Source organism: Colossoma macropomum, unplaced genomic scaffold, assembly GCF_904425465.1.
Source record: "Colossoma macropomum unplaced genomic scaffold, Colossoma_macropomum, whole genome shotgun sequence".
Taxonomy (NCBI): Eukaryota; Metazoa; Chordata; class Actinopteri; order Characiformes; family Serrasalmidae; genus Colossoma; species Colossoma macropomum.
In genome coordinates this window covers 356305-380000 of record NW_023495588.1, presented here as the reverse complement: position 1 = coordinate 380000, position 23696 = coordinate 356305, and the positions used below count along the sequence as shown (strand labels likewise).

Below are 23696 nucleotides of genomic sequence, written 5' to 3'. Positions count from 1 at the left end.
GAAACATAGAATATAAAATGTCCTTTTGCACAGGCCAAATTTTATGGTTTAAATACGTTAAATTCAGCAAATCAAGTACTTGTGCATCTGTACAGGGTGAACTTACTAACTAACTAACTTACACTTAGAAAATCAACAAAACATGTCATTTGACCAGGACTGTCCAATCTTTTGCATACGACTTTATGTAACAGCTGCCTATAAAAATAAATAAATAACAACAACAAAAACTACATAAATCTAAATTTAGTTACTGATAAATTTACTTCATCTCTATTAGTACAGCCATGTGCAGAAGTTTAGGCACCGCTGGGTAAATGAAATGTTCTGTTCATTTTCTAAGCATACATCCTCTACAGAGGAATGCACATTTTAGTGCACAATTACTGTTTATTTGCTGAATTTTAATATTTTTGGGGAAAAACATTCTGTGCAGAAATTATAGTGCATTTCAAATGTCCATTTCCAATGTGTTGAACAAAAATAAAACCTACGCTGCACATTAACATAGTAGATGGTAGCATCCTCCATACTCCGTGTGTACTTTTTTTTTCAGTCACAGATTGCATGGTGTTGACGGAGATGTTCTGCAAAGAGCCAAAGGAGACAGATTGGTCAGTGGAGACAGAAGACAGTAACATGGAGAACACTGCCTTAACATTTGTCTTTCTCTTCCTCATCACCCTGATCTACTGCATTGGCGCCACTATTGTGAAGGTGAGTTCAGAATATGGTAATACGTTAACCTGCTACTTAACACTGACATAACCGTGCCATGAACATATCATAGCAGATGTCACATGCTGTTATGACAGATTTTGTTCAGTAATATAAGAGTGTTGTGTTACTGTTATCTGAAATGGCATGACAGATGTAAAAATGTTTGATGTTATGATGATATGTCACATGCTAATTTCTGGTAGGCATACTGTACACTTAAAAAAGTCTGGTCAGACAAAACCTGTTAAACAACAGTCAAAATATGTTTTCTCAATTATGGTACAAATCTGTAAAATTGCATTCATTTAATTCCTTAGAAATAATATTCTAGTTCGACTACTACGTGAAAAAGCTTCATCAGCTCAACCTATAAAAAATAGCAAAAATCATTTTGACGGCAACAATAGTTCCTTCCAAGTGTTTATTTAGGTTGAATACAAGTAGTTTATTTACTTATCACCACATAAAGTAATTCGACAAACCAACAAACCACTTTTTACAGTGTAGTTATTCTCAAATACAGTATTTTTACAGTAACAGTAACAACCATTGAAATAAATTTCTGTGAAATTATTTGTTTTTGTGTGAATTTACATTCTATTTCTGAAAATTAACTGCAGTGTTAAAATACAGTATATGTAAAGTTCATTTACATGTATTTAACCTTAAAAAGGGGGTTGACTGTTAAATTTTACAGTGCTTTGACAGTGAAAATACATGACACTTATATCACTGGACAAGACAACTCATGACAGCATATGATATGTGCCGTGATATGTCTATAGCATGGGTTATGTCAAAGTTATTTAGTTCAAATAAAGTCTTACCCAACACAGTTTGAGGTCTATGTGATGTGATGCTAGGCACTGGAACACATTTACATTAAAATATGACACAACGTGAAGGAATTTACTTATAACTTTAACAGAGAGCTTTGCGCTATAAACACTGCATATATATTGTGATCTAACTAGTGTACAAATTGTGATTCCAGGTGAAATGATTATCGGGTGCAAGGATGGAAACATCTCCCTCATCATACTCCTCTAAAACTTACTTTCTGTCACTTTCTACATTTTCTCCGTTTTATATCTGTAAATACACTTAAATCCTGCTTTTACTGTAATAACTTTGTTATAATTATACACAAATACATGTTCAATGTTTTGAGCGAAAAAAAAAAACTATTCTGTATCTCAAAATTGAATAAAAAAATTTTCAGAGTGAACAAAGCCTGAGTTAAATGTCTTGTTTTATTAGTAAATTGTGTAAAAGGCATCCACCCATGTCGGAAACAAGTCACTGAACCAAAGCAGGACCATGAAAAACAACTGTTACATAACTAATTACATACATGCATGCAAATACAGCACCCCTTCCTGTGCAGGTGTGCTCTTCTCTGTCTCAGGGACACAGCTGGCCTCTCACTTCTGCTTTTTTGGAGGCTATTTCAGTCCTGTTGTTGCCTAACGCTTCCACTCGCTGTGCACTATGCTCGCTGAAGCCTGTCCTGCACTCCTTCCTCTCTCCACCACAACCCGAAACCCGAAAAAAGGCTGCATCCTAAAAATAACGGACGCACCCAACCACTAACGTAAGATTTCATTTGTATCTCAGAGATATATCGAACACCAACCACTGTTTCACATGAGATTTGAAATGTAAATGTTATTAAGTGACCACCAATTATATTATTTGTTTGATATATGTTTTATCCTTTTTGTATGAATGAAAATAAGGCTTCCATTTCACAGGGGAATTACAACTTTTCAAAACTGCTGCATGATTCAGTGGTTGAGATGTGAACAAAGTCATTCAGAGTGGTTTATTGTCGAGAAACTCAGATGTCTTTATAGTGGTTCAGTCTACAATGTCTACAACACAAATATAGCCATTATATTTACCATCCAAAACCACCAGTGAACCTACACAAGTCTTCTCAGTTTTTATGTGTCATGTTTATAATGGTGAATCTGAAATAAATATGTTATCTTTGGGGACTATTTTGCTGTTCAATGCCCTGCATGCATTTATAGGCTTTTACATTCACTAAGAAGTTCACTTTGTTGCTGTACAGCTACAGAAACACTGCAGAAACATCTTAAAATAAACTCATTCCACTAAAACATCAACAGTAGTGTTGTAATAACAGGAATAATTTGTCAATCAGAGCACAGTCACCTCAGAAACACCAACGACTGTTAGTTTTCAGGTATTTTATGTAAATATGGAGTGGTGAAGATTTATTTGCTCTGTAGTTTTGTTTTGTACTGTTATTAGTTTACCATTCTGGCTGAAAATGTAAACAACACTGTGAAAAGTAGAACAGGTCAGTTCATTTGAGCTGTTTTTGAGGTTTCAAATATTCATTTTGTACTTCTAAACTAAAAATTTACTTTGCATTATTTCATTAAAAGTTGAAACCCAATGCCAAAAAGAAGAGATATTTAATATTTGACCTCATGAGCTTTATTGATTATTTGTGCATGTGCTAAAAATTTAATGCCTGCAACACATTTAAAAAAATATGGGGTGGGACAATGTAACACATGGGAAGTTTACAGAATGATCAAAAAGACCTGTTTTGGAACTTTCCGCAGGTAAACAGGTGAATATGTAATAGGTAATGCTATTTTGACTCGGTATAAAAGGGGCATTCACGAAAGGCTCAGTCATTTAGAAGCAAGGATGGGTCGAGATTTGCCACTTTGCAAAAAACTGCTTGAGCGAATAGTTCAACAGTTTAGGAACAACATTTATTATCACATCATTATTATCTACAATCAACAACATTATTAAAAGATACAAAGAATACAGAGAAATCTTTGTGTGTAAAGGATGCATTAAATCACCTTCGCATTAAAAGCCAACATGCATCTGTAATAAATATAACCACATGGACTTGGGACTACTTCAGAAAACCCTTGTCAGTAAACACACCTTGCAGCACTGCAGCTGTAAACACAAGTTAAAACTCTACTAGGCAAAGCAGAAGCAACATATCAACAACTTCCAGAAATGCCGCCGACATCTCTGGTCTAAAGTTAATCTGAGACAGACTGACACAAAGTGGAAAACATATATCTCTATAACCATTATAATTATTTGGGCTTTGGTTGTTATCCAATATAGCAATTGTGACTTAGCAAATTGATATGCAGAGTTATGTTCATGTTAGTTTCTGAGATTAAGTGTAACAGCCTTGTAAGTACAGTTTGAGCTACAAAAATACACAGTTTTGTTGAAGGCTGAAACTGGTGAGAAGTGAACAGAAGAATTCACTAAATGCATTCTTTATTTGAGCAAGGAATAAATATGGATGCTTTCCAAATAATGCTGTTGTGCTAACTGTGTGGAGAGATTTGAAAAAGAGAACTAAAAATGCTTGTTAGCAATAAAAAACTGTAAAGGCCAAAATTGTATCTTTTAAGTCTAAAAACAATGTCTGACGCATCAGGATGTATATTTATAAGCGTTTCATGTACTAACTTCCTGTGAAGGTTCTTATAGAGCCATTAAACTCTTCAGACGTCCAGTTCCTATCAGCATTGTTGTTGGGATGTCTCTCTAGAACTGGGCATTTCACATCAAACCATTCTGAATGACTTTGATTACATTTCAGCCATTTTTATTATATAATATGGAAAGAATTTTGGAAATTTACAATACTGCCTCAGTGATATGATTTCTGTTCCCACTGTTTATAGCTGTGCCTGTAGTGGAGCCCAATATCAGTGTGCTGAGTAAAGAGGACGAAAACAATGTTAAGCTTGTCTGCTTGCTGGATGGTTTTACTCCTGACAACAAAAACGTGACGTGGTTCATGGATAAGAAGGAATTGACTGTAACGGGAAGAACTTTAAAAAGTCAAGGTCAGAAAGAAGGAAAACCAGTAGAGATCTTCACTCACATTAGTGAAATACTCGTTGGTGCAGATGAGTTGGAGAAAGGTACGAAGTACACCTGTGAGGCAAGCCACTCATCCAAAAACTACGTTGCTACATGGACCTCTTGCAAAGGTAAGCACTCAGCAGCAATCAACAAAACCCACAAAAAAGCGATCATATACAAATCAGATAATTGTATGCTTGCCACAGCACAGTACGCACTGTAGCAAAAAAAAAGTGTAAATAGTGTAAATCTTGTCTAGGGCAACCAATAAAAACACAAACGTTAAGATAATAATACAGTCTCCTGAATGACTGCAACCAAAGAGCATTAAAATCCATGTAATTCCACTTGCAGGCAGATGCTAGTGTGACTGGGTCTTTAGGCTGCCTTTACACTGTGAAACTTTCATGCAACTTTAGTTGCTTGAAACTCACATTAAACAAAATTGCACTTGAACTGCATTATGTCAAGCGTACTGTAACTTACTTCACAGCCGCAACAGTTGCAACCATCTCAATTTCATGCAACCATTCTCAGTTTCATGAAATAGCCAATCAAAATGTCGGTAACGCATCATGATCTGTAACGCAAAGGCTACTTTTTCACGCATTTGAAAGGATACGTGATCAACAGTGTCAACTGTTGACAAAAATGGTACAGATATGCAAATGTAACACATCTTAGATCACTTTATATTGTGAGAACGATACAATGTATCAAAAGTATAAGCCGCAAATTTGGCTACTGAGAGTAATCTATTGTGTTGCATGCAACTTTGAATTCTGAACTGCTAAGCTGCACCAATAATATGTTATATACGCAACTCACAACCTGCAACTAGCTGCATTAAAGGTGTATTCGTCAAGGTTCAAGATACTCAATCTCTAGTAGCTGAACTATATGAACAATGCTAGATCCGCCTCCCCTTCCCGCACATCGACACAAAGAACGCCGGTGCCCAGCAGAGTTCATGTAGAGTTCGCTACCATTACCAAGGATTTTCCTGACTTCACAAGCAATGAAGTAGGCTATTTATTAAGATTATTACCTTACTCTGACGTTGAGCTAACTTTGCTTCAGATGAGATCAAAATACTTTATAAACTCTACATCTTAATACTGCACACTGAGTGTGATCCTTTTTTCATAGCTTAAACAACAATTTCACAAGATGTTAATTACAATGAGTACCACAGCTATGGGCTAGTTTATCTCAGGGTGGTTGAGCTTGCTTTCAGAAACCTAGCTTAAAGATTTAAGCATCAAAAAAGGGCTACAGTGCTTCTCTCCCCCTGGTAAATTATTGATATATTCTATTTGGCTTGACTCTACAAGATATATGATTATATACCAATACGTTTCACATTCATGGTCAAATTCGCATGTAAAGTTTGAGCACAATAGTTAAATAACCTCAAATAAAATATTTCATTCTAAAACTATTAATATCATCTATAATAGATCTATAATAGTATATTCTGCAGTTGAACTACATATAAATCTAACCTCATAATTACTTTTGATGAAGCGTCTCAAAATAAAATGTCTACCAGATTTTGGTACAAAGCACAGACAATTAAGTCACTTATTATTGGTCATTTTGCTCCATAAAACAGTGGTTGTTCTGAGTGTCTTGTGTTAATTTAAAGTAATCTTGTTGAAATAATTTTTTCTTGTTTTTATTTAATTATGTGACTTTAAAAAGACAAGTGATAAAAAGGTAATGGAAAGTAATCAGATTATATTACTTTGAAATAGCAATCCATTGTATTATGTTACAAATTAAAATTTATAATAGGTAATAAGTAATATGTATTGAAATACATTTTTAAAGTAACCCTCCAAACCCTGTGTGGGGCAAATAAAACCCCATAAAGTTTCAAAAATTCTGACTGGACATTAAAAATCTCTTCGATTTTCAGCTCATCCATCAGCCAAACCACTGATACACCTGGAGAAACCTCGTCTCTCTGATCCGTCCCTACAGCCAGATTCAGTGGTAACAGCTTCTTGTGTTGTTAAAGCTGCTCTCAGCTCCGTCATCTCATGGGTTTTGAATGGAAACGAGGAGAAAAAAGCCAGTGCAGAGCAAAAAAAACGACAAACCAGCAGCACTGAGCTCACTGTTAGCAACCTGACTCTGTCAGCAAGAGAATGGGAGCAACTTCACAGTATAACATGCAGAGTTAAACAGCCATGTGACGAGAAACCTGAAGAGAAAACTGTGAACGGTCTAGGTAAGCATTTTAGGAAATTCTCTATTAAACGTATCCATCAATGTAGGTGGCTCATGCCTGCAGTTCTCCTGCATGTTTAGTGAAAAATGCATCGATACATTGATCTACATGTTTAGGTGCATGAATCTGGAAATGGTAAAATTGATTATAATATCATTCCATACAGTATACGCTCATTTTTGAGTCAAAGTAAAATTCTTAAGCTACTTTCAAACATAAAATTCAAAAACAAAAAAATCTCAATACTGTGTGAATACGTCAGAGATTCACCCTCGAATGTATGATGAGAATGAAATGTTCTCATGTTCCTCAGAGTCTGCAGAGAAAGATCTTACAGTGGAGATCAGGAGGCCTCTTTGGGACGTTCTTAATGGAGATGGTGCTGTTCTGGAATGTTCTGCGAGAAATGTTCCCTCTGGTGAGCTTTCTGTCACCTTCCAGGCCAATCAAACTCTACTAGGTCAAGTTCAGTATGTGGATCTGCCAAAAGGCCAAAACTCTCTGACCACACGCATCACTGTTCCTGTCCAACATCGCGAAAAAGACAACAGCTTCACCTGTAAGGTTCAACAAAGCCCTTCCAAACAGTGGACATCAGACCCCACTGGGAAGATTTTTGGTGAGGAATGTTTCAGTCTCAGCACATTTTCTATGCTGTTCAAACAGAAAACATGCTTCAGATCTTATTTAAGTGATAGTTTTTTTTAAAAAAAACTAATTTTACACACTTTTTATTCTTAACCTTAATATAGTCAATCTACTACGACTAAGACAGCTTCCATAACTCAATGGCTACATTAGCCCCATAATTTTAGTGCAATAAAGAAGCAAATTTCAGATATTAAACATGTCTTCGGTGACTATACTTTGCAGTAATGATGGAAACTTTTCACCAAACTATTTTATTTAAGATATTTAAGCCAGAATCACCTTCTTGGCTTTTAATGCTAAACATTTGAGCTTCTGTCCAGGTGACCCCTCTGTAGAACTCTTACTGGTTCCCAGTGCGGGGAAATCAGAACCACAGAAACTCTTGTGTACTGGAACTGGATTTAAACCAGAGATCAAATGGCTCCCCAACTCTGGAAAGGGACCTGTGGTCCCTAGTAAAGCCATGATTCAAGCGGATGGACGCATGAAAAGTGTTCAGTGAGATGGACGTGTTGCTGGAAGAGTGGAACAAAGGGAAGGAATTTACCTGCCAGGTCACTGATCTTCGGACCACAACGAAGAGCACCAGTGCTTGTGCAGGTAAGACTTGAAAATGTATGAGATTATTTCTGTTTGTTAACATTTACAGTAAGTATAGAAAAGGAAATCAGGGATTTTATTTAGAAAAGCAATTTTTCACTTATTCATGTATTTACTTGAGTGTACCTTCAGGTGTGTAGGCAATCTATAAGATTCCAGAACATTTATTGGTCATTTTGCTCCATAAAACAGTGGTTGTTCTGAGTGTCTTGTGTTAATTTAAAGTAATCTTGTTGAAATAATTTTTTCTTGTTTTTATTTAATTATGTGACTTTAAAAAGACAAGTGATAAAAAGGTAATGGAAAGTAATCAGATTATATTACTTTGAAATAGCAATCCATTGGATTATGTTACAAATTAAAATTTATAATAGGTAATGAGTAATATGTATTGAAATACATTTTTAAAGTAACCCTCCAAACCCTGTGTGGGGCAAATAAAACCCCATAAAGTTTCAAAAATTCTGACTGGACATTAAAAATCTCTTCGATTTTCAGCTCATCCATCAGCCAAACCACTGATACACCTGGAGAAACCTCGTCTCTCTGATCCGTCCCTACAGCCAGATTCAGTGGTAACAGCTTCTTGTGTTGTTAAAGCTGCTCTCAGCTCCGTCATCTCATGGGTTTTGAATGGAAACGAGGAGAAAAAAGCCAGTGCAGAGCAAAAAAACCGACAAACCAGCAGCACTGAGCTCACTGTTAGCAACCTGACTCTGTCAGCAAGAGAATGGGAGCAACTTCAGAGTATAACATGCAGAGTTAAACAGCCATGTGACGAGAAACCTGAAGAGAAAACTGTGAACGGTCTAGGTAAGCATTTTAGGAAATTCTCTATTAAACGTATCCATCAATGTAGGTGGCTCATGCCTGCAGTTCTCCTGCATGTTTAGTGAAAAATGCATCGATACATTGATCTACATGTTTAGGTGCATGAATCTGGAAATGGTAAAATTGATTATAATATCATTCCATACAGTATACGCTCATTTTTGAGTCAAAGTAAAATTCTTAAGCTACTTTCAAACATAAAATTCAAAAACAAAAAAATCTCAATACTGTGTGAATACGTCAGAGATTCACCCTCGAATGTATGATGAGAATGAAATGTTCTCATGTTCCTCAGAGTCTGCAGAGAAAGATCTTACAGTGGAGATCAGGAGGCCTCTTTGGGACGTTCTTAATGGAGATGGTGCTGTTCTGGAATGTTCTGCGAGAAATGTTCCCTCTGGTGAGCTTTCTGTCACCTTCCAGGCCAATCAAACTCTACTAGGTCAAGTTCAGTATGTGGATCTGCCAAAAGGCCAAAACTCTCTGACCGCACGCATCACTGTTCCTGCCCAACATCGCGAAAAAGACAACAGCTTCACCTGTAAGGTTCAACAAAGCCCTTCCAAACAGTGGACATCAGACCCCACTGGGAAGATTTTTGGTGAGGAATGTTTCAGTCTCAGCACATTTTCTACGCTGTTCAAACAGAAAACATGCTTCAGATCTTATTTAAGTGATAGTTTTTTAAAAAAAAAAACTAATTTTACACACTTTTTATTCTTAACCTAAATATAGTCAATCTACTACGACTAAGACAGCTTCCATAACTCAATGGCTACATTAGCCCCATAATTTTAGTGCAATAAAGAAGCAAATTTCAGACATTAAACATGTCTTCGGTGACTATACTATGCAGTAATGATGGAAACTTTTCACCAAACTATTTTATTTAAGATATTTAAACCAGAATCACCTTCTTGGCTTTTAATGCTAAACATTTGAGCTTCTGTCCAGGTGACCCCTCTGTAGAACTCTTACTGGTTCCCAGTGCGGGGAAATCAGAACCACAGAAACTCTTGTGTACTGGAACTGGATTTAAACCAGAGATCAAATGGCTCCCCAACTCTGGAAAGGGACCTGTGGTCCCTAGTAAAGCCATGATTCAAGCGGATGGACGCATGAAAAGTGTTCAGTGAGATGGACGTGTTGCTGGAAGAGTGGAACAAAGGGAAGGAATTTACCTGCCAGGTCACTGATCTTCGGACCACAACGAAGAGCACCAGTGCTTGTGCAGGTAAGACTTGAAAATGTATGAGATTATTTCTGTTTGTTAACATTTACAGTAAGTATAGAAAAGGAAATCAGGGTTTTTATTTAGAAAAGCAATTTTTCACTTATTCATGTATTTACTTGAGTGTACCTTTAGGTGTGTAGGCAATCTATAAGATTCCAGAACATTTATCACATTTCCTTCATGACTGTTGGACTTCACCTGAGGTTGGGCAGTAACAGAATACAAGCAACAGCATTACGTAATCAGTTTACAAAAAAGGTAACTGTGATCTCCTCCATTACAGTTACAGTAAAAAAAAATAGCAATCAAATTAGAGGTACAAAAAAACATGCTCATTACCAGAAAACTAGAGATATTTCAGTAGTTTATTTCTTTGGCAGAGAGCTGCAGTTTTCCCAAAAGTCATCTGAATCAGTTCCTTACCCTCGTATTACACATTGACTGATTCTACGGCAGCAAACCGATCTGAAAATAAACTCTTATTTTTATTTGTTCCTTCATAAAATTCTACAGTTGGACTAGCTATAAATCTGTCTTTTGATAACGTGCTGAAGTGAGATAACATTAACGTTAACTAAGAAGAATAATGTGGAACAAAAGAATAACGAAACGTGAAAACATTCTTCTAAGCAGTAAAGTTCATTTTTTGCATATATGAATTCTTTCTTCAACAGGTTTCGAACAATGAGTACAAAAATGTTATTATGTGTAAATCATTTATTACAGGTAACAAAATTAGTTTTCAAGAGAAATTTATGCCTTTTAAAACTTTAAGAACATGTTTATTACTGTGGGCTGCCGAAAGCTGAGGGACAGTCAAAAAACATCACAAACAGCAACCGTCTAAGTCAAAGCAAGACACACCGATATGAAGCCTTAAGAGTCACTACAGGCCTTTTAGCAGAACACAGATGATGGTCAGTCATCATTTTCAGAATGGCCTCTATTAATAATTATTGTTGATGAAGGGTCTCAAAATAAAGTGTCTACCAGATTGATCTTTTGGCACAAAGCACAGGCAATTAAATCACCTATTATCTGTCATTTTGCTTCATACAACAGTGCAGTTTTCCTGTATGTCTTGTATGAAAGTAACTTTTTTAAATTATTTTTTCTTGTCTTTATTTAATGACGTGACTTTAAAAAGACAAGTAAAACAAAAGTGATGGAAAGGAATCCGAATACATTGTTTTAATACAGTAATCCATTGGATTATGTTAGAGATTCAAATTTATAATAGGTAATATGTTATCTGTACTGGAATACATTTTTAAAGTAACCCTCCAAACCCTGTGTGGGGCAAATAAAACCCCATAAAGCTTCAAAGATTCTGACTGGACATTAAAAATCTCTTCGATTTTCAGCTCATCCATCAGCCAAACCACTGATACACCTGGAGAAACCTCGTCTCTCTGATCCGTCCCTACAGCCAGATTCAGTGGTAACAGCTTCTTGTGTTGTTGAAGCTGTACTCAGCTCCATCATTTCATGGGTTTTGAATGGAAACGAGGAGAAAAAAGCCAGTGCAGAGCAAAAAGACCGACAACCCAGCAGCAGCACTGAGCTCACTGTTAGCAACCTGACTCTGTCAGCAAGAGAATGGGAGCAACTTCACAGTATAACATGCAGAGTTAAACAGCCATGTGACGAGAAACCTGAAGAGAAAACTGTGAACGGTCTAGGTAAGCATTTTAGGAAATTCTCTATTAAATGTATCCATCAATGTAGGTGGCTCATGCCTGCAGTTCTCCTGCATGTTTAGTGAAAAATGCATCGATACATTGATCTAAATGTTTAGGTGCATGAATCTGGAAATGGTAAAATTGATTATATCATTCCATACAGTATACGCTCATTTTTGAGTCAAAGTAAAATTCTCAGGCTACTTTCATAACATAAAATTCAAAAACAAAAAAATCTCAATACTGTGTGAATACGTCAGAGATTCACCCTCGAATGTATGATGAGAATGAAATGTTCTCACGTTCCTCAGAGTCTGCAGAGAAAGATCTTACAGTGGAGATCAGGAGACCTCTTTCGGACAATCTTAATGGAGATGGTGCTGTTCTGGAATGTTCTGCGAGAAATGTTCCCTCTGGTGAGCTTTCTGTCACCTTCCAGGCCAATCAAACTCTACTAGGTCAAGTTCAGTATGTGGATCTGCCAAAAGGCCAAAACTCTCTGACCGCACGCATCACTGTTCCTGCCCAACATCGCGAAAAAGACAACAGCTTCACCTGTAAGGTTCAACAAAGCCCTTCCAAACAGTGGACATCAGACCCCACTGGGAAGATTTTTGGTGAGGAATGTTTCAGTCTCAGCACATTTTCTATGCTGTTCAAACAGGAAACATACTTTAAAAACTAATTTTACACACTTATCCTAAATGTACTTTTTTACCCTAAGTGTAGTCAATCGACTATGACTAAGACAGCTTCCATAACTCAATGCCTACATTAGCCCCATAATTTTAGTGCAATAAAGAAGCAAATTTCAGATATTAAACATGTCTTAGGTGACTATATTTTGGAGTAATGAGGGAAACTGTACATTTATGTTTTCACCAAACTATTTTATTTAGGATATTTAAGCCAGAATCTCCTTCTTGGCTTTTAATGCTAAACATTTGAGCTTCTGTCCAGGTGACCCTTCTATGGATCTCTCACTGGTTCCCAGTGTGAGGAAATCAGAACCACAGAAACTCTTGTGTACTGGAACTGGATTTAAACCAGAGATCAAATGGCTCCCCAACTCTGGAAAGGGACCTGATGTCCCTAGTAAAGCCATGATTCAAGCGGATGGACGCATGAAAGTGTTCAGTGAGATGGACTTGTCGCTGGAAGAGTGGAACGAAGGGAAGGAATTTACCTGCCAGGTCACTGATCTTAAGAAAACAATCAAGGAAAACATCAGTGCTTGTGCAGGTAATAAAAGGACTAATAAGAGGCCCACACTCTTAAAAATAAAGGTTCCTAAATGGTGATGGTCTTTGATATATAGTTCTAGGAAGAACATTTAATGGGTATAAAACCTTCTGTGGAGGTTATGTGGAGGTTCTTCACACTGTTCACACTACACACTGTTCTCATTTAGAATAATGGTTCCATGTACTGCTTCAGGAAGTTTGCTTTAAGTTCTTTAGGTTCTTCTACGACAGCACTCCTAGAATCAAATTTACACAATCGTCCACTTTCTTAAATCAGTGGTCACCAAACCTCCTGCTGGAGGTCTCCTTTCCTGCAAAGTTTAGGTCCAAACTTCATCTAACAAACTGCCAACCCCCTTTCTAATGGATCTGATCTAGCCAATGAAGGACTTCTGAAGAAGTCAATGACTTGGAGCAAGTTTGGTTGGACCTAGACTCAGCAGGAAGGTAGGACATTCCAGGATGAGGGTTGGTGACCACTGCCCTGGATGTATTCGATCAGCCAAGACATTTGTGGAGTCTAAATTTTGCTTCTATAGTTTAGAACTGGAGCTGCAAGGCTAATGTTGCTAATACACGCTAAAACTTAAAAATAGTTTCTGTAAAAAGACATTGACACTTTTTCTCAACCCACTCAAACTGCATCCAGGTCTTAATTATCACACAAACTTGTCAATGTGGTTGAGGACACAGTATGACTTACTGTAAACCATAAAAGCTAACAAAGCCTTGCGTAACTGAAAGCTATGAGCACCCAGTTTAGACAACGGGGTCTTACTAAAGATATGGATGAGGTTTGAATGGGTTGGGAGAAGTTTTGTCGATGTACTTTTATGAAAATTATTTGGGCTTTTTGGGTAACTTAGTTCTAGTGTTTGTTAGAATTCAGTTACCCAAAAAGCCCAGATTGTTTGTTGGTGATGTTAGCTTTGCAGCTCCAGTTGTAAACTAATGAAGCAAAATAGGACTCCAAATATGTCTTGCCTAATCAACTACATAGAGGGTAAGTGGGGAACCATAAATTATTTGATATTCCTTTAATATGCTTTTATATATTGTACGCTTCCTGGTGTGAACGTTCAAATACATGTACTTCTTTACTCTAATATTATCTCTTCGTCTCACAGTGACTGCACCTTTCGCTCAGTTGGCGCAGGTATACCTGTTGGGTCCTTCCCTCAGTGACATGAGGTCAGCTGATGTGCCTCTGACTTGTCTGGTTACTGGCCACAGGGTCAAGGACTTTTCTATTACTTGGAAAATAGACAAGGTCATACAGTCTCAAGATATAACCACAGAACCCCCTAAAGACCATGCTAATGGAACCCAGAGTGTCCAGAGTATTTTAAAGTTACCAGCCTCAAGATGGAATGCATACGCTGAGGTCTCCTGTGAAGTAAGCCATCGGTGCTCCAGCAAAACACAGGATCACAACATCGTCAAAGTCAGAGGCAAGTGCTCACATCAAATAGGACCTTAAAGTAATCTAATCTGTATGTGTAGCATGTAGTTGATCACCACAAGCAACCATTTCATAACCTTTCTCTGAACTTAGAAAAGACTAGAAAACCCTCAACGGCATAACGTTGCCTCAGGGCAGCAAATCCATTTTCCTCACTTTACAGTGACATGTCACATATTCAATGATAATGAAAGGGTTAATAATAAAGAAAAGAGACTGAATAAACAAAAGAAGTCTGTCTTTAGCCATATATTCTCCAGCAACAGTGGAATGGATTTAGCCAGAAGCAAGTGAGGTGTCACTTATGCAGCCACGTCAGAGAACACCGCAGTTATTGTTTAGTTTTTTTATTAAGATTTTTTTTATTTAGAATCATTTTATGTTTTTGCTTATTTTGGAAACATAAGTTAAAAAATATTTAACATGTATGAAATTTTAGAGGCTACAAGCCCCTTCTAGTCAATTATGAAATATAGTAGTCAGCATCCGTTAAGTTGAACTAGTATCATGTCTTTTGCTTTAGAAAATGAACAGCAATTTCCCATTATTTGAATACAAGCGTTGTGAACAATGAACGGGCCTTGAAGTGTGACATAATCGAAGAACAGAAATGTGGACTCTGTTACGCCCTACGATGCCCCAATGAAAAGTCTCGCATGTCAGAATTTTTTTGCTGATTGATATTTTATTGACCCGCCTCCCGAACGACTTATGAACTCGCACAAGAACATGAGCGGTGATCAGTCGGTGACAAGCCTCTCGACCAAGACACAGCACAAATTTATGACACTATGATTGCCTGATCTGAAGGAGTGATCATTGTGAAAGACAAAATATTCTGTCCTGGAATAACATCTGTACTGTTAAAACAGCTGGAATTTCAGGTTCGCCTTATATAGTGACGAATTTCAAACCATTTATTCACAAAATTCGGGAACTGCCTACTGGCTTCGTTTCAAGTTAACAAGTTTTCTGTTCTTTTTTTAAGTACAGAGATGTATTTATTATCCGTGCTGGCAAAGGGTTGGACTAGTTGACTAGTCAACTAATAAATCCAGTAGTCGGCACTGTGATCAGCAGTCAACTACTTGACAACAGTGCCTGAAATACAGCGGTGGTAAAAACTGCAGTGAAGTGGCTGGACGAGAAAATAGAAATCAGTTTTTCCGCTAAACACAAAGCCCAAAGTACTTTATTAGTGTGGAAATACTACACAAAGTGAAACCAATTCCACTGCAAGCTGTTTAGGACTGCACCTAAATACAGGCTCACAAGCGAGAGAGATTTTGTAAACCGCTCTCCGTCATAGCAAAGGGCCATTTGACTGACATGCAAAACATCCAGTTACAGAATGTTCAGCAATAAGCCTATATCTCGCTTTAAAAGGTCATAAGGATATGCAACTGCCTGCCACTAGCATTTCACCTTATAAACAATTGTTTGTTTCCAATCATACAGACGGACAGAGCCAGTTTAAATTCTTAGTGAGGGGTGAGTTTCTTGAAAGCTGTGGTGATTTTTAGCCTACAAATTACATCAGACAGTCTCTGTATTTTGGTGCACAGAGTACCTAAGACTGAAATTTACTGAACTACCACAAAACCTCTTTTGCAGGGCACATCTCACACCTCAAACTGCAGCATCTGCTGCTGGAACCGGCCCCTTTTAGGAAGCTACTAAGGAAATACTATTCACAGATGTCCAGAACACTCAGTTTTTAAAAACATGATAATGAGGACAACTAAAAAAAAGTTTTTTTCTAATAAGTAGTAGGATAGTAAAAAATTAATAGTCATGAAACACCTAGTGATAACCAACCAAGTGCAGATCTAGATTAGGTTGAAAAAAGCTGGAATATTTCTCATGTAATCTTGCAATAATTTCAGTTTTTCATGTTATTAAAAGTCTTAAGCTATAGACCTACAGCTGACTAATTAAAATATTTACTTCTTCATTCAAAGCTCTTCTATTTGATTTGTACACACAGAACCCAAACGCCCCACTGTCCGAATTCTCAGCCCCAGTGACAGTGACCTGTCTGCTTCCCATAACTCCACTCTTCTCTGCCTGATCACTGGGTTCTATCCTGCTGATATCTCCGTCCACTGGGAGCTGGATCAGAAGAGGCTGGATGTGTCTCGCTTCACTAACAGTCCAGTGGGCCCTCATTCTGCTGGCCGAGATTTCTCCATGCACAGCGCACTGACATTACTAGCATCAGGACACGAACATGGCACATTTTCCTGCGTAGTCAACCATCAGTCATCCTCAAGCCCAATCGTCAGCACACTGGACAACTTGTATGGTGGGTAACGTGGAAGCATCCCAGCCAGGGGTGTAAATCTCTGACGCTAAAACAATTTGATTTGATCACGATTCTTCAGGAAACAACTTAATGCAGCCACTATTTGATTTGGTTCAGGACTATTAAATAAGAAAATGTGTTCAACGTACCGTGACATTTCAAACCTTACCAAAATTGACCATTTGCAAACATTCTGACAAGACCCGCCTCTTTTGGTTGCTGTGGCTATGTCCAAACTTTTAGCTCAAGTAGCATCCATAGCACTAGGATCTAGGAACAACACTGAGAAATTCTGGGCTAAATGTAGGTAAAAACATATTTTTATTGGGGTGAAAACAAAGTGTCCCTTATTCATCAATGTTACTCAAAAAAGAGGACAGATTTGACTGCCTTTCAAGCCATGCAAACTCCTTTACATCTGACTCATGAGGCTTTCATACAAAGTGGAAACAAGCGGAGATTTTAGCACAAACAATGAATCAGCTTTGAGGTGTAAAATCAAGCACCAGCCTACCAGTATCTTATGTACATATGTTTTACAGTAAGCAGGCCCTAATTCATACTGACCCTTTTGTAGGAAGCCAATAAAACAGCATTCAGCAGCTCTAAGTCAATTGCTGTGCTCCTAGGTAGAGCCTGAGTGAGTGCACTGCTCCCCCTACTGACCAAACTCTACAGTGTTAAAATAATGACAACTGGAAAATATTAGCAAATAAATGAAATAAACAACACTTCTTAGTTTTTAACACTGTAGAATGATGTGATTATTTTCCTAAAATAATATATTTAAATGCAGCATTATTGCAGTAGATGAAATGTTTCTGCACTAACTGTGTTTTGTATTGTTTTATTTTTTGGCGGTCTCAATAGTATAAAACAAAAGCACAGTAAAAAATGTCTGGAACATGGAATGGTTGCAGCCTTTTTATACCAATGTGCATGTAAAATAAGTACATCCACATATATTTATTGAATATCATTATGATCAATTATGATCAGTTCTAATATGATTCAAAATCCATGTTAGGCATTTTTATAGTATCCCTATGAATAAATTTTCTCTTTTTCTGATTGCTCCTCTCTGCCTTTATTATCTAGCCTCAGTGACTAAAACGAAACCCTCTGTGAAGATACTGCAGGCTCGGGATGAGCTGGTGTGTCTGGCGTACGAATACAGCCCGTCTGCTATTAGCATCACCTGGCTGCTGGATGGTGTGACCATCGCACGTAAGCACAACATCACCAGCCCTGCCAAAGGGCCTGATGGGAAATTCAATGTTAAAAGCCAGCTGCAAGTCCTGCCTTCTGAATGGCCACCTGGATCTGTATATACCTGCCAGGTGATGCATATCACTGGCACTATTAATCACAACATCTCCAAAGCAGGTAAGTATTTCCATCAGTTTTACATCTGTTTAAAGAGTTGAGCCTCATTTAAAGGGCCAATATTGCAAATAATAATGCTGCTCTAAAAGAGTTTACTATAGTGTGTAAACACTGTTAAAGTTGTAAAACATACAGCCTGCTCCCTGGTCCGTTTATAGAAACTACGTTCCAAAAACAGCCCTTTTTGATTTCATCATTTTCATGATGTCACAAAAAACAGAAATTGGCTTATTCAGTCTACAACAATTGAGCTCCGCCCACTCACACTGAAGTTATAAGGAGTGTTTCAGCCTGGACTGCTTTTTAAATTGGGCATCCCTGAAGTCTAAATGTCTGCATAATTAAATGGTTAGGATGTAAACAAAGTCATTCAGAATGATGTGAAATGCTCCGATCTAGAGAAGCTTACAGAGTCAGAATTGTTCACAGTTATGGTGATAGGAACCAGACGTCTGAAGAGTTTAATGCTTCTAAAAGCTCTGTCACAGAAAGTTATTACATGAAATGGTAAATGCATTGCGTGATGCCTGAGGCACTGTTTTACGATAGTATTGAGAGTGGAGTTATTGAGGATGCTGTGAGGCAAAATAGTCCCCAAAGAATTTTTCAGATTACAAATATTTCATTATTATCAACATAACATTTAAGAACTCAGAAGACATGTGTAGATTCAATGGTGGTTGTGGATGGTTAATAAAATGGCAATATTTGTGTGGTAGTCATTGTGACTCTTGGTTCCTATCATTACTGCTGTAAAGAAATCATCAGGTTTTTCTACAACAAACCATTTCACATAAAATCACTCTGAATGACTTTGTTTACATCTTGAGCATTTAATTATGCAGAATTTTTGAATAATCAGCAGAATTTCCCTTTTAAATGTTAGCATAGCGTTTCCCACTGTAAACAAGAGAAGCAGACATTAAAAATATAATATATGTCTGGGCAGATCGACTGCATCTGGGGTAATCATGTTAATTAGATTTTTTGCCAAACTATTCCTTTAAAGCACAGGAGCAAAAACAGCCTGTTTAATTATAAAAGACAAAGAGAGAATGGAAAATTAGTGTTTCCACTATACATATATACCTTGCGGCGGCGGCCCACTACTTCAGAATTTTATTAAATGTCATTAAGTCACAGTAACAAAGCTCTGTAGAGGGCTTTTAATTTGAAATGAGGGATACACGAAGAGAAGACGCATGACAGCCCCCTACCCGGTCTTTCTTTCTCCTGTTTAATATCGGTTTTAACAAGTCCTCGTCCACTCAGGGGAGTCCACAGCACCATCTTAAGGGCTGTTCCATTACTTTATCAGCCTAAGCGAAGGGTGACAGATGAGCCCTCAGCGGGCTGAGGAATCGAGCGAACACCAGTGTCAACTTAAGCAGCCAAAATTTTTTTGTCAAAAAAAACCTAGAGGAAACACTGAAAATGGTCATACAAAAATAAATTCTGACTGTTTCTGCTAAAGAAATGTCATAAGGGGTCCATACTGTAGCATTGTAGCATATGGGCCCATAAAGAAAGGGTCGCTCTAGGCTGAAGTACAATAATAAACAAATTGCATTTTTCCTTTCATTTTTCCTACAGAAATTATTGAGCAGAGTATATACTTCGACGAGAACATGTCTGAAGCCACCACAGAGGACATGACTGCGGAAACCTGGAACATGGCGTGTGCCTTCATCGCACTCTTCCTCATCGCTCTGATTTACGGATTCTCAGTTACTCTGGTCAGAGTGAAGGTTGAGTGATGCAGTTTGTACTAGAGTTTGTACTTGAACTAGGAAATACAGGAACATCTTACTGCTGTGAAGAAGGTTCTCCGAAGCTCTGTTCAGTAAGAAATAATAAATGGCAGAAGAAATGTAAAAAAAAAAGAAAAAGGAAAGGAAATCAATGCTCTCGCCACTAAATGCTGTAAATGGAGGTTTCTCTCCATGGCTTAGCGTGCTTTGTTCACTCTCATGCCTGTTACCTTTTGCTGACTGTTTTTATCATTTTTTATCATTATTGTTCTTCAAATAAAAGCAGTGTTCAAAACTAAATACACTGATGTGTTGCTTTTTATTCTGTTATCTATAGTAATTAAATCTAACAAAATTAGAGTATTATTACATTATTATTGTTTTACTTATATTTTAAGTAAGTATTATCATCAAGTGCATTGTTAAAAGCATTTACTGTGAACATGCAAGTTGCTCTCATTTCCTTAACTGCAAAAAATTCAAACAAATGTTTGTCTATCTCAGAAATCTTGTGTATTGTGTATTAATAAAGTATTTGTATTGTAATGAATTATTGTTGACATCACTCACTGATGCAAACAAGGTAAATACATACACATATATGTTATATTTCTTTGGTTGGTTACCCCAATTATACTGTTTTAAGTGCAAGTATGAAAATCATTTTTGGTCAGACATAATATATTTAATAAATCCTAACACACTATTAATAACTACATACAGGAGAAACAGCAAGACAAAACAGTATAAATATTTTATACCAATTTAATTACTACTTACTATATTAAGGCCACAATTTACTATATTTAGGCCACAAATTACTATGTTTAGGCCACAAATGACTATATTGAGCCCACAAATTACTATATTTAGGCCACAAATTACTATAGTGAGGCCATAATTTTCTATATTGAGGCAACAAATTACAATATTAAGGCTACAAATTACTATATTGAGGCCACAAATTACTATATTTACGCAATAATTATAATATTAAGGCTACAAATTACTATATTGAACCCACAAATTATTATATTTAGGCTACAAATTACTATATTAAGGCTAAAAATTTCTATATTGAGGCCACAATTTACTATACTGAGGCCACAAATGACTATATTTAGGCTACAAATTACTATATTGAACCCAAAAATTACTATATCTGGGTCAAAAATCACTATATTTAGGCTACAAATTACTATACTGAACCCACAAATTACTATACTGAGGCCACAAATTACTATATTGAGCCCACAAATTATTATATTGAACCCACAAATTACTATACTGAGCCCACAAATTACTATATTTAGGCCACAAATTATTATATTGAGGCCACAATTTACTATACTGAGGCCACAAATTATTATATTCAGGCAACAAATTACTATACTGAGGCTATAATTTACTATTTAGAGGACACAAGTTGACATATTGAGGTCATGAGATATGAGAAACTTAATGTCCTAGATTTTTTCTCTGTTCTTTCCTGACCGCAAGGGGGCGCCCTGCCACTGCCAGAGCAATGCCAACCGATATATTTTAAAAACGTGCTTACTGCGCCATCTGGTGGCGGAGGCGCATTGAGCAATGCTTTAAGCTTTTCATCCACAATTTTTATTTGAGAAATTACTTTTGAACCAGTACAAATGTTATCAGCACAAATAAAAACATGATATTTGACTTTAACACAAGTAGGGATTATTATTATTTTAGCAAGTAAAACTGCAATTATTAATGTTCAAGTTGCAATTATTACATATATAATCAAATAACAATTATATAATATTACATTATTAGAGGCCATTTAACAATGTAAAGAACCATTTAAGCATGAAATAGTTCTATATACAACGCACGGTTCTAAATAAAACCATTGCCTTTACTAAAGAACCCTTGAAGAACCACCTTTTTGAGTGTGTGGGCTTTATAAGTACTAGAAATATCTATAAAACTGCACTGAGTGCTGAACAGAACACAGTCCTCAGGTTATCTCACTCTTCATACAAACATTTGTCCTTCACTCTTCAGACTTTGAGGTAATGTTGGCTGAGTTAGTCAGAAAAGCTTGTATTAACTCAGGGGTTAACGTTACCTCTAAAAGCCCAAATGAGATCCAGCGTCTTTTAGCTCAGCATGCAGAAAACAGCTCACATTAGCAGGTTAGCTTGTCATCTTACACCGACCACCAGTACAGAGTTGTAATGAGTGTAACGGCTCAGCTGTTAGCCTTTTAGCTAAGTTAGCTAACATTACATGCAGTATTTTAGATGGAGAAACTTACCAGTTCACGTGACGCTTTCCCAGTTTCCATACACAGTTTGTTAGTTCATCCAAATATCAATAGACTATCGATAAATAAAATAGCAATAAGTTAAAAATAATCTTTACCTCAGAAAAGCTGTGAAGACTTTGACATCGAGTTTCTTTCCAGTGGCGTTCCCGCGCTTTCTTCGCTCCGTTGCTATGGAAGGCCACAGTGCACTGTATTAACGCCACAAATTATAATATTGAGGCCACAAATTACTATATTTAGGCCAAAAATGACAAATTTCAATTTAAGGCTAAAAATTACTATATTGAACCCACAAATTACTATATTTTGGCCAAAAATTACTATATTTAGGCCCCAAATTACTGTATTTTGAAAACAAATGATTATATTGAGGCCACAAATTACTATATTTAGGCTACAAATTACTATATTGAACCCACAAATTACTATATTGAGGCCACAAATTACTATACTGAGGCCACATATTATTATATTTAGGCCACAAATTACTATACTGAGGCCACAAATTACTATATTGAGGCTACAATTTACTATATTGAGGCCACAAATTATTATATTGAGACAACAAATTACTATACTGAGGCCATAATTTACTATATTGAGGACACAAGTTGACATATTGAGGTCACGAGTTATGAGAAACTTAATGTCCTAGATTTTTTTCTCCGTTCTTTCCTGACCACAAGGGGGCGCCCTGCCACTGCCAGAGCAATGCCAACCGATATATTTTAAAAACGTGCTTACTGCGCCATCTGGTGGCGGAGGCGCATTGAGCAATGCTTTAAGCTTTTCATCCACAATTTTTATTTGAGAAATTACTTTTGAACCAGTACAAATGTTATCAGCACAAATAAAAACATGATATTTGACTTTAACACAAGTAGGGATTATTATTATTTTAGCAAGTAAAACTGTAATTATTAAATGTTCAAATTGTAATTATTACATATATAATCAAATAATAATTGCATTTTATTAAATTATTACAGGCCATTTCACAATGCAAAGAACCATTTAAGCATGAAATGGTTCTATATACAATGCATGGTTCTAAATAAAACTGATGCCTTTACTGAAAAACCCTTGAAGAACCAAACCGAGCTGTGGCAGAACCGGGCCGATAGTCCAACAACTTGTACTACCCATCCAGGGAATATGTTCATATCATTACTATAGGGTAGTAACTTGTGTTTTTAATTGTAATTCAGCTTTATTTCAAGTCTTTTGTACAATCTATTGTGTTGTCCAGTTTAATATGACTAATTACCCCTGATAAGGTGATTTATGATTTATCCTACCTACAGTTTTATGTATGTAGCTACCTATAAATATGTGCCACAGTAAGACATTTTGACAAAGTATCAAAGACCATATTGTTTTTGTCCACAACCGACACTCTGCCAACTG

At 36.7% G+C, this 23696-nt stretch overlaps 2 protein-coding genes across 2 annotated transcripts in view; both read left to right on the top strand.

Moving 5' to 3' along the window:
* LOC118802491 overlaps positions 1-20293 on the top strand; it is a 31141-nt gene extending 10848 nt beyond the window's left edge. Inside the window, exons 8-21 of the mRNA XM_036563037.1 lie at positions 557-717; positions 4406-4739; positions 6533-6847; positions 7161-7466; positions 7819-7996; positions 8709-8911; positions 9225-9530; positions 11528-11845; positions 12157-12462; positions 12806-13087; positions 14217-14540; positions 16539-16856; positions 17955-18242; positions 19836-20293. Of these exons, the coding sequence (XP_036418930.1) occupies positions 557-717; positions 4406-4739; positions 6533-6847; positions 7161-7466; positions 7819-7996; positions 8709-8911; positions 9225-9530; positions 11528-11845; positions 12157-12462; positions 12806-13087; positions 14217-14540; positions 16539-16856; positions 17955-18242; positions 19836-19999 (3803 nt within the window). The 3' untranslated portion in view covers positions 20000-20293. The remainder of the gene's footprint in view (positions 1-556; positions 718-4405; positions 4740-6532; positions 6848-7160; positions 7467-7818; positions 7997-8708; positions 8912-9224; positions 9531-11527; positions 11846-12156; positions 12463-12805; positions 13088-14216; positions 14541-16538; positions 16857-17954; positions 18243-19835) is intronic.
* LOC118802490 lies at positions 7872-11637 on the top strand. Its single transcript, XM_036563036.1, has 5 exons — positions 7872-8098; positions 8597-8911; positions 9225-9530; positions 9884-10163; positions 11528-11637. The coding sequence occupies exons 1-4, from the start codon at positions 8002-8004 to the stop codon at positions 10063-10065; spliced, it is 900 nt and encodes a 299-aa protein (XP_036418929.1). The 5' UTR covers positions 7872-8001; the 3' UTR covers positions 10066-10163; positions 11528-11637.
* Positions 20294-23696: the final 3403 nt, after the last annotated feature.

What these genes read in the sequence shown, in the direction of transcription:
- LOC118802490 (XM_036563036.1), top strand. Translation starts at nt 8,002, where the DNA reads ATGGACGTGTTGCTGGAAGAGTGGAACAAAGGGAAGGAATTTACCTGC. An exon ending in GAAAACTGTGAACGGTCTAG is followed by an intron (nt 8,912 to 9,224) that starts GTAAGCATTTTA and finishes CATGTTCCTCAG; the next exon opens with AGTCTGCAGAGAAAGATCTT. An exon ending in CCCCACTGGGAAGATTTTTG is followed by an intron (nt 9,531 to 9,883) that starts GTGAGGAATGTT and finishes GCTTCTGTCCAG; the next exon opens with GTGACCCCTCTGTAGAACTC.